Genomic DNA, 12035 nt, shown 5'->3' with positions numbered 1-12035 from the left:
GAAGAGCAGTCAGGTGCTCTTACCCACTGAGCCATCTCACCAACCCCTATTTTGGTTTTTCGAGACAGGGTTTCTCTGTGTAGCTCTGGCTGTCCTGGAACTCACTTTGTAGACCAGGCTGGCCTCAAACTCAGAAACCCACCTGCCTCTGCTTCCCAAGTGCTGGGATTAAAGGCGTGTGTCACCATGCCCGGCATTTATTTATTTATTTATTTATTTATTTATTTATTTATTTATTTATTTGGTGTCTGTCTGTCTGTGGGAGTCAGAGGACAACTTGGTGGGAGTCAGTTCTCTACATCTGTCCATGTATTGACCTTGGGTAGACAGGTTTGCCCCAGGAGAGGGAGTTTTACCAACAGATTCCTTCAGATTTGAGGGACACCTACACCCTTCCTTGGACCTTCAGCCTGAGGGTTTGGCTCTTGTGAACCTCCACAATGGCATGAGATAGCTCCTCAGTGTGAATTCCTTTATATCATGCACACACATGCTCTATAGGTTCTTTCTCTGGCGAACCACGGCTGTGTCGTGTCATCCCACTCTTTAATTCGTACAGAGTGCAGTGAGACTGAGCCAGGCCCCACATGTGCTCGACAAGCGCTATCACTGGGATGCCTGTGGCCTCCTTTTTTTTTTTTCCTTTTTAAGACGAGTTCTTGCTAATTTCCTTACTGTGGACCACACTTACTTTGACTACCAGTCTTCCCGCCTCAGCTTCTCAAGTAGATGATGGCTTTTTTTACACTGCGAGCTTATTACTGTCCTAAATACTAATTACCTCCTTTTAGATAGAAGGAACCTGAAATAGAAGGGTATTATATATATTATTATATTGACCACCCTAGGGTCCCAAAGCTGAAGAGACAGAGACTGAATCAGCCTAGCTTACAATCCTGTAAACCCCCCACCTCGACTCTCCGGCAGCTCTCCTCTCGGAGTGAGACAGTCAGGGTAAGGGTGGATGAGTAAGTCTCCTGCATCTGTGAAGATGCAGATTCAGTGGGAGAAGGAGCCGCCCCTGGGCCGAGCAGCACACACTGGTATCTCTTCCACGCTGGGGTTCTCTGAGATACTCTGGCATTGCTCCAACTCCTCTCTCTCTTCCAAGACAATTTAAGCTGATTTTTGTGGTTCATGTTTGAGACTCCCAAGACATAGATTTTGTAAATGGAAGGCAGTATGTATGCATATGTGTGTATGTGACTAGCGAATGTGGTAGACATTGTTCCTCTGTACAAAGTTGCCAAGCCCTCTGTGTCTGCCTCTTGGCAGCATTACATGATGTAAACCATCTTCTGACAGTTTTGATCTGTGAATCCTTACCCACATTGCTGTGTTAGTACAGACTCTTAGAGTTGCCTAGTCATTGTATATGTATGTATACTGTGTATGTATATAGATGTATATAGTGTATGCATGTATATATGTATATTGTGTATGTATGTATATGAACATGTATATTGTGTATGATCTCTCACATACTGACGTGCTTTCCATACGGACTACAACTTTCATTTCATTAGCAAGAGAAATCTGTCTGTAATGTGCCACCATTGCCTGGTTGTATGAGAGGCTATATACTTACGGGAATTCAAAATGGATTTTTTTCCTCTGCTGTCGGTGTTTGTCCCATATTGCAGTTATTCTGAACAAATTAAATGGTGCATAAAAGACCAGAGTGTAATTCTTCAATAGAGTGCTCCATGGCATTCAGCCATTGGTTCAATCCCTTAGTGTCTCAAAACAACAACAAAAAGATTAGTTTAAAGACAGTTTTTGAAATTGCTTTAATTGCAAATCATTTTATTGGCTATTTTTGCTTCCCCAACCATGCGTATGAATGGAAGGCGCCGCAGAGTACCAGACAGTTCTGATCATGTGTGATAAACCGTCGGGGAGCACGTCAGGCTGAATAGAGCCATTTTGTAGAATAACTGAAGGGAATGTTGACTTGGGTTTCCTTCTTATCAAGGTCACGGAATGAAAAAGTTAACAGTGCTATGAGATTAAAGGTCCCTAAGCCAGGTTGTCGACTCACGCCTGTAATCCCAGTACTTGTGAGGCAAAGGCAGAGGGACCAAATTCAAGGTTATTGTTCCTTACACAGTGAGTTTGAGACCAGCCTGGGCTGAATGAAACCAAAAGCAACCAACCAAACAAATGCATTCAGGAGAGGGGAGTGCCTAGGAGATGGGGGTGCCTAGGAGATGGGGTACCTAGGAGAGGGGGGTGCCTAGGAGATGGGGTGCCTAGGAGAGGGGGGTAGCTCATGCCTGTGATCCCAGCATTGGAGGCTGAGGCGTGCCTGGCATGGGAAAGCCCTGGGTTCCATCCATCCATAGCGCCATAAGAAAAAAATCATTTAGGCTACCATATAATTTGTTGGGCTGTATTTGTATGGACTTGGAAATAATGTAGAGCACTTACTCATTTGCACTTTATTACCGCCCCCCCCCCTTTTAATTTACGGACAGGATCTCACACTATGAAGCCCAAGCTGGTTTCTCTCTGCAGCAGTCCCCCTGCCTCAGCCTTTTGAGTATTAGTATTCAACTCTTTTCGCTCCCCTTCTCCAACCACTGTCTGCAGTTTCTTTTAGGACCTTGAAACCATCAGTCGCACATCACCAGAACATGCTCTGCCCATGTTAACAGTGCTCCCACATCACCAGAACATGCTCTGCCCATGTTAACAGTGCTCCCAGTCAGTCCTGATTTTCTTCCCTCCAACCAACAGGACACAAAGCCAGCTCTGTCGCTGGTATTGCTAATTTCAAGAGCAGCCTGCTGTACTTTTTCCCTTTATATGTTTCTGGGTGTCCCACAAGTCACCATGCAGGCCAGGTTGGCCTCACACCCATACTGGACCCCCTCCTTCTGTCTCCCTATTGCTAAAGTTACAGGCATGTGCAATCACCGTGCTCTAGTCCCACCAAAACTAATTGCAAAGTATTCCTCCAATGGGGAGGGAAACCACCACAGGGTAGATTGCAGATGGCAGCCATTCCTGGATAGGAGAGAGTGAGCCAGTCTTTGCTCCCAGGGAAGTCTGAGTCCTTAGAGAGGCTGGATTTGGGTGGTGTTCCAGAGCTCCTGCACCTTGGTTAAAGTACACACACACACACACACATACACACACACACCACATAATTTCAGTGGTGGTGCACACCTTTAATCTCAGAACTCAGGAGGCAGAGGCAAGTGGATCTTTGTGAGTTTGAGGCCAGCCTGGTTTAGAGATCAAGTTCCAGGACAGCCAGGGATACAGAGAGATCCCATCTCAAAAAACAAACAAACAAACAAAAAAACTAAGTCATTCTTGCAAAAGTCTTTTGTTAATGTTTGCTGTGTATGATCCTTGGCTAGGCAGTGGGGAGAGCATATAGTTCTTGATAGGGTTTTATAGCATGGTGATATGTTTTATTTGCTTGTTTGTATCTGACTAACTTAGTTTTTCCCTCTCTCTCTCTTTTAGTATCCTCTTATCTACGGGCTGATTCTCATTCCCTGCTGGAGTTCACTAGTTTGCCTAAGTAGAATCTACATGGGAATGCATTCTATCCTGGTAAGGAGACAGTGTGTGTGTGTGTGTGTGTGTGTGTGTGTGTGTGTGTGTGTGTGTGTACATACTTATAAAATATAAACTATAAAATAAAAATATTTTTTTCCTGACACTGGCAGAAACGTTTAGAAATTTAAGTCGAGTGATTAGTATGACCTGTTGTTGATGCAAAGGAACACGGAGCAAAGCAAGGGTAGCCTGGGGAGGCGGCTTCCTTTTTGCAAGAAAGGTGTGCGGAAACCAAGCCAGCTAGCCAGCTCACTTGGATGCTACTTTGCCCTAGGTGGTCTCTTCCCCACCCCCAACCCCTGTGGCCAGGGCACGGGCTCAGCCTTTCTGGACGGGCTAGTCTTCAAAGAACTGGTTTAAAGAACATGAAGAAAATGAGGAAGGGGTCAGTCCCTTTAGGCCATCTGTTCCAGAAATGGGGGAAGGGCTTTGTGTGAACAAGGATTTTACCAAGTGTGGGAGATTAAGAGATTTACATAAGTTTTACAAGGTAAGGGAGATTTAGTGGAGTATTAGCTCCTGATAAGCAAACTACCTTTGATAGACTCCGGAGCCCTGAAAGAAAAACCCAGTCTTCCTCATTTGCAGAACTATCAGGGTCATGATTTGTGGCCTGCCAGTGTCTCACCCTTTATGGCACTTTCCCTCCAGTGCTGGGAGTGCCCAGAAGCCTCAGGAATGCTATAGCCTTTGGTTGGACGCCTTTCTCCTCTCCTAAGACGTTCCTGGATAGGAGAGAGTGAGCCAGTCTTTCCTCCCAGGGAGGCCGGAGTCCCTGATGTTCCTCACAACCTTTCCCACATTCTCTTTCTCCTTCTCTAGAGCGGCCAGGTGCCTCTTCCCCCATTTACCCTAAACTGGAATGGCCTCTTACCTTTCTGTCATCCCACAGTGGTCTATGCGTTTCTTAGATCAAATATGCCTTGTCTCTCAGCCATCAGCATCTCACAAGATGCCTTAGTGATTTACTGCCTGTTAGCTTAGAAATATAGGATCGGAAAAAAAAAAAAAAAAGAAGAAAGAAAGAAAAAAGAAAAAGGAAAAAAAAAAGATGGCAAAATGTGAACTAATTTATGAAATCTTAGTAATTTTCCCTGATGGGACATACAGATTGTTGTTGTTGTCATAGTCCTCCTCCTCCTCCTCCTCAGTATTTTTAGAATGTCCTTTTTACCTACAGCTCTAGTTGGCAACATTGACCTGGGAGAACTAAGCCTAAAAAGGCAGACTGAAGTCTCATGTAATAGCTAACAGTTTATACCCTGAGAGCTAAGAAGGGATACCCAAGTGACATTCTCTGTAGTGCAAGCTGTATATAATCACAAGGAAAAGCTTCACAGGGCAAAATCATGCTTTTCCAAAGAGGCCCAGAACTAGCAAGATCTGAGGTAAAGCTCACTCCTATCCTACGCCTGGGAGGAGCATGAGAACACATTGCACAAGCAGTTCTGAGTTCTGAAGACACTGAGGTCACAAGACGGTTGTTTTCTTAGCATTTTCTCCCAAGCACTCAGAATTCTCACATGACTCCATTCTTAGATTGTACTGACAACGCTCTACGTGTAGAACGTGGTGTGAGCTGATTGCGTGCCTGTGGGAATATGGCATTGCTCTCACCGGTCCTCCTGTGTTATACTCTGACCACACATTTTTATGTGATGTCTAACATTGCCAAACTCTGCTGCCTGTGATCCCTTCCACCTCCACAGTTGGTGGTGTCACCTCTGAAAGGCTACCAGATGGTTACACTGTTTTGCTGTTGTTTGAGTGAGGTTTTGTTTGGTTTAGGTCACCACCTCCACAGTTGGCGGTGTCACCTCTGAAAAGCTACCAGATGGTTGCACTGGCTTGCTGTTGTTTGAGTGAGGTTTTGTTTCGTTTAGGTCTCACTCTGTAGTCCTGGCTGGCCTCAAGCTCGGAGAGGTCCTACCTCTGCTTCCCTGGGATTAAGCGGCATCTAGTCTGGTTTCTTTTTGTTTTTAATACTTTTTAAAGATGTATTTATTTATTTATTTATTTATTTTACGTATAAGTACACCATTGCTTTCTTCAGACACACCAAAAGAGGGCATCAGATCCCATTACAGATGGTTGTGAACATATGTGGTTGCTGGGAATTAAACTCAGGACCTCTGGAAGAGCAATCAGTGGTCTTAACCGTTGAGCCAACTCTCCAGCCCATCTAGACTGTTTTTAATCTTACTTTTTGTGTCCTGGACATGCAAGGCAAGTACTCCATCAGCTGAACATCCACATCTCCATCTCCAGAAAAATGTACTTTTTGTTTTGTTTTGTTTTTTTGAGACAGGGTTTCTCTGTATAGCTCTGGCTGTCCTGGAACTCACTTTGTAGACCAGGCTGGCCTCGAACTCAGAAATCTTCCTGCCTCTGCCTCCCGAGAGTTGGGATTAAAGGTGTGAGCCACCAACACCCAGCAAAAAATGTACCTTTATCTTTAAGTTTATTATCATTTCAAGAGGAATAAGTGATTGTTGAATATGTGATCTCAGGTTGCTCACACTAATCTTGAACTCCTTTTTTTTTTTTTTTTTTTCCTGAGACAGGGTTTCTCTGTGTAGCCCTGGCTGTCCTGGAACTCNNNNTGTAGACCAGGCTGGCCTCGAACTCAGAAATCCGCCTGCCTCTGCCTCCTGAGTGCTGGGATTAAAGGTGTGCACCACCATGCCCGGCAATCTTGAACTCTTATAACTACAACTGACCTTGAACAGTCAGTCCTCCTGCCTCAGCTTACTTAATCCACTCAAGTAATTGGAATTATTTTCCTGTACTACCATCATGCCAGGGAACCCTAATTGTTTATTCAATGACAAATCTGCTCCCAAAGAATATATGATTTGTCTTGTTAAAAAACAGCTACAAGGTAGGGCTAGGTAGATGGCTCAGCAGTTAGGAACACTTCTTTCTCTTACAGAGAACCAGTGTTCAATTCTTAGCACCAATATATTCACAACTGTCTAACTCAAGTTCTGTGGGGTCTTTTGCCCCCTAGTGATCTCCAAGGGTTCCTACATGAGTGTAGTGCACATGGACTTACACACATACACACACACACACACACACACACACACACACACGCACACTGTAAATAAGGGTATTTACGGGCTGGGAAGATGGCTCAGTGGTTAAGAGCACTGACTGCTCTTCCAGAGGTTCTGAGTTCAATTCCCAGCAACCGCATGGTGGTTCACAGCCATCTGTAATGAGATCCAATGCCCTCTTCTGGTGTGTCTGAAGAAAGCTACAATGTACTCACATAAAATAAATAAATACATCTTTTTTTTAAAAAAAAAAAAGAGTATTTACAAGGGCCAGCCAGATGGCTTAGAAGGTGAAGGCCCTAAAATTGTGTACTACCATGCCTGGCAATTTTCCTTTTTAAAGTAACACCCAGTACAACTTTCAAGTATTACAAATAATAATTCTGTGCACTATTCAATAATACATTGCTTGTTTGTATTTCAGCAGTTGATATTTTGTTTTTGATGCAAGGTACTATGTCCCTAGGGTGGTTTTGAACCTGTGGTGTTTCTGCCAGGGGCTGGAGAGATGGCTCAGTGGTTAAGAACACTGACTGCTCTTCCGAAGGTCCTGAGTTCAAATCCCAGCAACCACATGGGATTTGTGCCTCTGTCTCCTGAGTATTAGAATCATAGTATGAATACTATGAATGTGATAATATTCCCTCAGTTTACGCTTTTCATATCTTGTAGTATTTAAAATAATTGTGTTTTGATTTATTTTTGAAAACATAACTGGTGTCTTCACTGTTAAGTATGAAACTAGCATGGGCTATAGGTAGAGTGTACCCTGCGGATGCCTCTCAGATACTCAGATACAACACTGCCTAAGTTGTTATCTTCATTAACATTAAGAGCACTCTAATAATGTGCTAGAAATAATGTATAAGGAATACTTCATTATCACTTGGCGTACTTGGTTAATTGGTTTTTTTTAAAGATTTATTTATTTATTATATAGAAGTACACTGTAGCTGTCTTTAGACATATCAGTAGAGGGTGTCAGATCTCATTACAAATCGTTGTGAGCCACCATGTGGTTGCTGGAATTTGAACTCAGGGCCTTCAGAAGAGTAGTCAGGTGCTCTTAACCGCTGAGTCATCTCTCCAGCCTCTGGTTAATTGTTTTTAATACAGGCTTTCCTACTTGTTTTTCCTAGTCCCTAGAAAAGTAAAGATTACTGTATCTGGGTTTTTTTTTTTTAGTCATTATCAAACATAGCTTTCAAAATTCACTTTTTTTTTTTTTTTTTTTTCAAACAGGGTTTCTCTATACAGCCCTACACTGCCTGGCGACAAGAGTTCTTGACTTGACCACTGACCCACCTCTCCAGCCCTTTGTTTGTTTTAGAGATGCTCTTCTGATACAGGGTCCTGTGGTAGCTTAGAATTCTCTATGTGGTCTTAAGTACTTAAGTAGCCTCCAACTCACAGGGTTTTTTTTTTTTGGTTTTTCGAGACAGGGTTTCTCTGTATAGCCCTGGCTGTCCTGGAACTCACTCTGTAGACCAGGCTGGCCTCGAACTCAGAAATCCGCCTGCCTCTGCCTCCCAAGTGCTGGGATTAAAGGCATGAGCCACCACGCCCAGCCAACTCACAGTTCTTAAAAACAGAAAAAAAAAAGGAGCCATTAGAAGACAGAGACTGGGGCTGGTGAGATGGCTCAGTGGGTAAGAGCACTGACTGCTCTTCCGAAGGTCTGGAGTTCAAATCCCAGCAACCACATGGTGGCTCATAACCAGATCTGAAGACAGCTACAGTGTACTTACATATAATAAATAAATAAATAAATCTTTAAAAAAAAAAAAAAAGAAGACAGAGACTTTGATTTTCATGCTAACATAACTTATAGCTATGGAAAACTGGAATGTTTATGTTTTCTTGCTTATATTGTTACTTCCAGTTTTCCCCTCAAGACATAAACATCATAAGTAATAAATACAATGTTTCTTCTGCATATCAACATCATGGTAGCCTGACTAAATTTACGTACATTATAAATGTAGTTAAAAAGTAGAAAAGAGAAAACAGTCTTTTATTAATAAATCATTTTTTATTGCCCAGGTTGTGGTGGCCCACACTTTTAATCCCAGCATTCACGAGGCAGAGGCAAGTGGATGTCTGAGTTTGAGACCTCAGAGATCTGAGACCAGAGACTCTGGTCTACAGAGTAAGTTCCAGGACAGCCAGGACTACACAGCAAAGCCTTATTTCAAAAAGCCAAACAAACAAACAAACAGAATCCTTTTTATCATTAGAACAAGTTTTGGTGCAATATATTTTTTTGATTGATTGATTGATTTTATGTATATGAGTACACTGTAGCTATACAGATGGTTGTGAACCATCATGTGGTTGCTGGGAATTGAACTCAGACCCTTTGGAAGAGCAGTCAGTGCTCTTAACCGCTGAGCCATCTCTCCAGCCCCCACAATATATTTTTTTAACATTTTATTTTGTTTTGGTCTTTTAGATAGTGTTTTGTGTAACCCTGGATCCTCTTAATTTTCCTGCCTCTACTTCCCCAGTGGTGGGATTATAGGTGTGCAACAATATGCCTCATTTTTGCAGTGCAGGAATCAAATCTAGGCTTCATGCATGCTAGGCAAACAGTGTATCCACCAGGCTTCTGCCCCAGCCCAAGTTCCAGTATGTCGGTATGGTTGGTTTGTAAGGCTTAAAGTTAAACACCAAAAAGAGCACGATACTAACTGTACTTTTATCTTTCCTAGGATGTCATTGCTGGATTCTTGTATACCATTTTAATCTTAATTATCTTCTACCCATTGGTGGACCTGATTGACAACTTCAACCAAACTTACAAATACGCCCCGCTCGTCATCATCGGGCTTCACTTAATTTTGGGCATCTTCTCTTTCACCCTTGACACGTGGAGCACATCCCGAGGAGACACGGCTGAGATTCTGGGAAGCGGTGCTGGGATTGCATGTGGCTCACACGCTGCTTATAGCCTGGGTCTATCCTTAGACCCTTCTCTGCACACGTTACCCTTAGCTATCCCTCCTCTTACTGTAACTCTGTTTGGAAAAGCCATATTACGGATTGTCTTAGGAATGTTACCTGTAATGTTCGTAAGAGATATCATGAAGAAGACCACCATTCCTCTAGCCTGTAAACTCTTCAGTATTCCATGTCATGACATTCGCCAAGCGAGGCAGCACATGGAAGTGGAGCTGCCATACCGGTATATTACCTATGGGATGGTTGGTTTCTCCATCACGTTTTTGGTCCCCTACATATTTTCCTTTATTGGTATCTCTTGATGGAGGAACACTGCTTGTCATAAGAAAGGAGGCTACCAGCTATATCTAAAGCTATTCTCTAGGTAAAACTTGGATCAGAGGCTTCTGCAAGAATTTGACTTAAAGAAGTAAATTCTGCAGCCAGTGCATTCTCTCATTGCACACCAGATGCTGTTTTACGTGGGCCGAGCTCTCTCAGTACTGAGAAATGGCGCGCCCATTTAGAATGTTCACCAAATGTTTGGGGAGTTCTGTGCTGTTACAAATTGTAGTTATATATACCATATATTAAGGCACACGGTGTGCAAAAGTGTGTCTAGTATATATTATATATACAATTGTTTACCTAACAACAGTGGGGTGTATTGAAAAAATCAATAACAATATGCAGTTGTGCCCAGGGTTTTGGAATTGCTGCAGGCATGTTGTTATTAACAGTAGGCTTAGTGTTTCTTTCCTCTGGGAGCCATTTCCTAGTTGCGTTGGTAATTACCAGACAGAAATCCATATGCTACCACACACTGATTTACTGCCTCTTCCCACACTGCCAGCTCCCTTCAGTTACCCACGAGGTTGAACATGAGAGGCATTTCTAATGGACCAAGTTTTGGGGAAATTTTGCTGTTGGAGATTTTTTTTTTCTTTCTTAAAGTTCTGTACACTGTGTTGAATGTCTAGTTTTTTCCCAACTGTTTTGGTCACACCAATTCAGGTACTGAATTTTATTGCTTGCTATCTGTGCCTTTCTTTTCCTGAATTAAGAGACACCATGTATACTGTGATGTAAAAGTGACACTCTAATTCTATCATAAGCCACATCATCAGGCAAATATTTTTAAAATATATATCAAACTAACAGAATTAGAAGTAAATGACCCATAACTCTTCAGTCGTTTTTTAGAAAGAAATGTGGAATTGCTAAGTTTTCTCACTAATTTATTGGAAAGCTAAATGGATAAGTATTTGCATTTTTGTAAGTATTTTTCTGTGCGTTGCAAGTTATTGAAACAGTATATATATGTATGTACATTGTCTTGATTGTATATAGTACAAGTAAATATTTCCAGGGAGTGGAAATGTAACTGAAATTTATAGATGAGACAATGTACACCCTTTCTATGTACACAAGCCATTTTTCTAAATTATTTGAAAAGGATTGGATTTCCCACCATTACCTTGTAATACCCCACTCTTTAGCAATCTAAGGTAGATTATAAAATCCAAACGTGAAATATCCATAGCTAATATTCTATTATTTTTCCCAACTAAATACTTTTACAGTGGTAAATTTGAGTGTAGTGTTAAGCTATTTTTTCCTGTCTGTGCCTTTATATTTTGAAGTCTGATTGCAATTAGGTTAACATTACGTTTATTTGTGGTGAGGTTTTTGTAAAGAAGAGAATTAATTTTCCATATGAATGAACATCGGGGTGGAGGTAATGATTTTAGTGCAATAATCTCTGATTATTTAGAAGGAAAACGTTTCTATTTTGGACAACGAAAGTGTTTGAGCTTCATATTTTTTATAATTCTCATTGAAAGCTTGGGGGCTTGGTAGTTTTTACCCAAAAAGAATCTGACCAACTTTAAGCAAGTAAATGTGGACCCTTTGGCTGCCAGGGGAAGAAGTCGAGGTGCTTAGAAAAGAATCGGTACACAGGGAGCTCAGAAGCAGGGATTCCTCCACAGATGTGCTCCGTGAATTGAGCTATAGACAGGGTCCCCCACTTTGGGTCTATTCTATTAATTTTTGTGTGTCACTTAAAAAGAATTAGAAAAGATTCTATTTCTTTGTGTTTGTTTGATGACAGTTCTATGCTAAATGTATTTTAAAATAAAAGCCAAGATCAATACCAAAAAGATCTTTCTTCTGTTTGCCTGCTGTTCACATGTCTGGTTTTTGGGGGTGTGGAGTGGGGGAGTGGGTGTTTGAGACAGAGTTTCTGTATAGCCCTGACTGTCCTAGAACTCACTCTATAATCCCGGCTGGCCACGAACTCACAGAGATCAGCCTGCCTCTCCCTCTTGAGCACACCACCACCTTGAGGTACACTGAACAAATTCTTAAATTTATGATTCATTCCATTTTGAGGCAGGATCTCCTGTATCCCAGGCTGGCCTGGAGCTCCTGCTCCTCCTTTCTCTCCTTCCCAAGCACTGG

The 12035-nt window shown here is 42.2% G+C and overlaps 1 protein-coding gene across 1 annotated transcript in view; it reads left to right on the top strand.

Annotated features, from left to right (window-relative positions):
- The window catches only part of Sgpp1 (sphingosine-1-phosphate phosphatase 1), a 23703-nt gene extending 11953 nt beyond the window's left edge, over window positions 1-11750 (top strand). Inside the window, exons 2-3 of the mRNA XM_021202105.1 lie at window positions 3478-3567; window positions 9344-11750. Of these exons, the coding sequence (XP_021057764.1) occupies window positions 3478-3567; window positions 9344-9895 (642 nt within the window). The 3' untranslated portion in view covers window positions 9896-11750. The remainder of the gene's footprint in view (window positions 1-3477; window positions 3568-9343) is intronic.
- Window positions 11751-12035: the final 285 nt, after the last annotated feature.

The sequence above is a fragment of the Mus pahari genome, chromosome 7 (genome assembly GCF_900095145.1).
Source record: "Mus pahari chromosome 7, PAHARI_EIJ_v1.1, whole genome shotgun sequence".
NCBI lineage: Eukaryota > Metazoa > Chordata > Mammalia > Rodentia > Muridae > Mus > Mus pahari.
The sequence above is the reverse complement of the archived record's forward strand: the minus strand, read 5'-3'. Positions and strand labels throughout refer to the sequence as shown.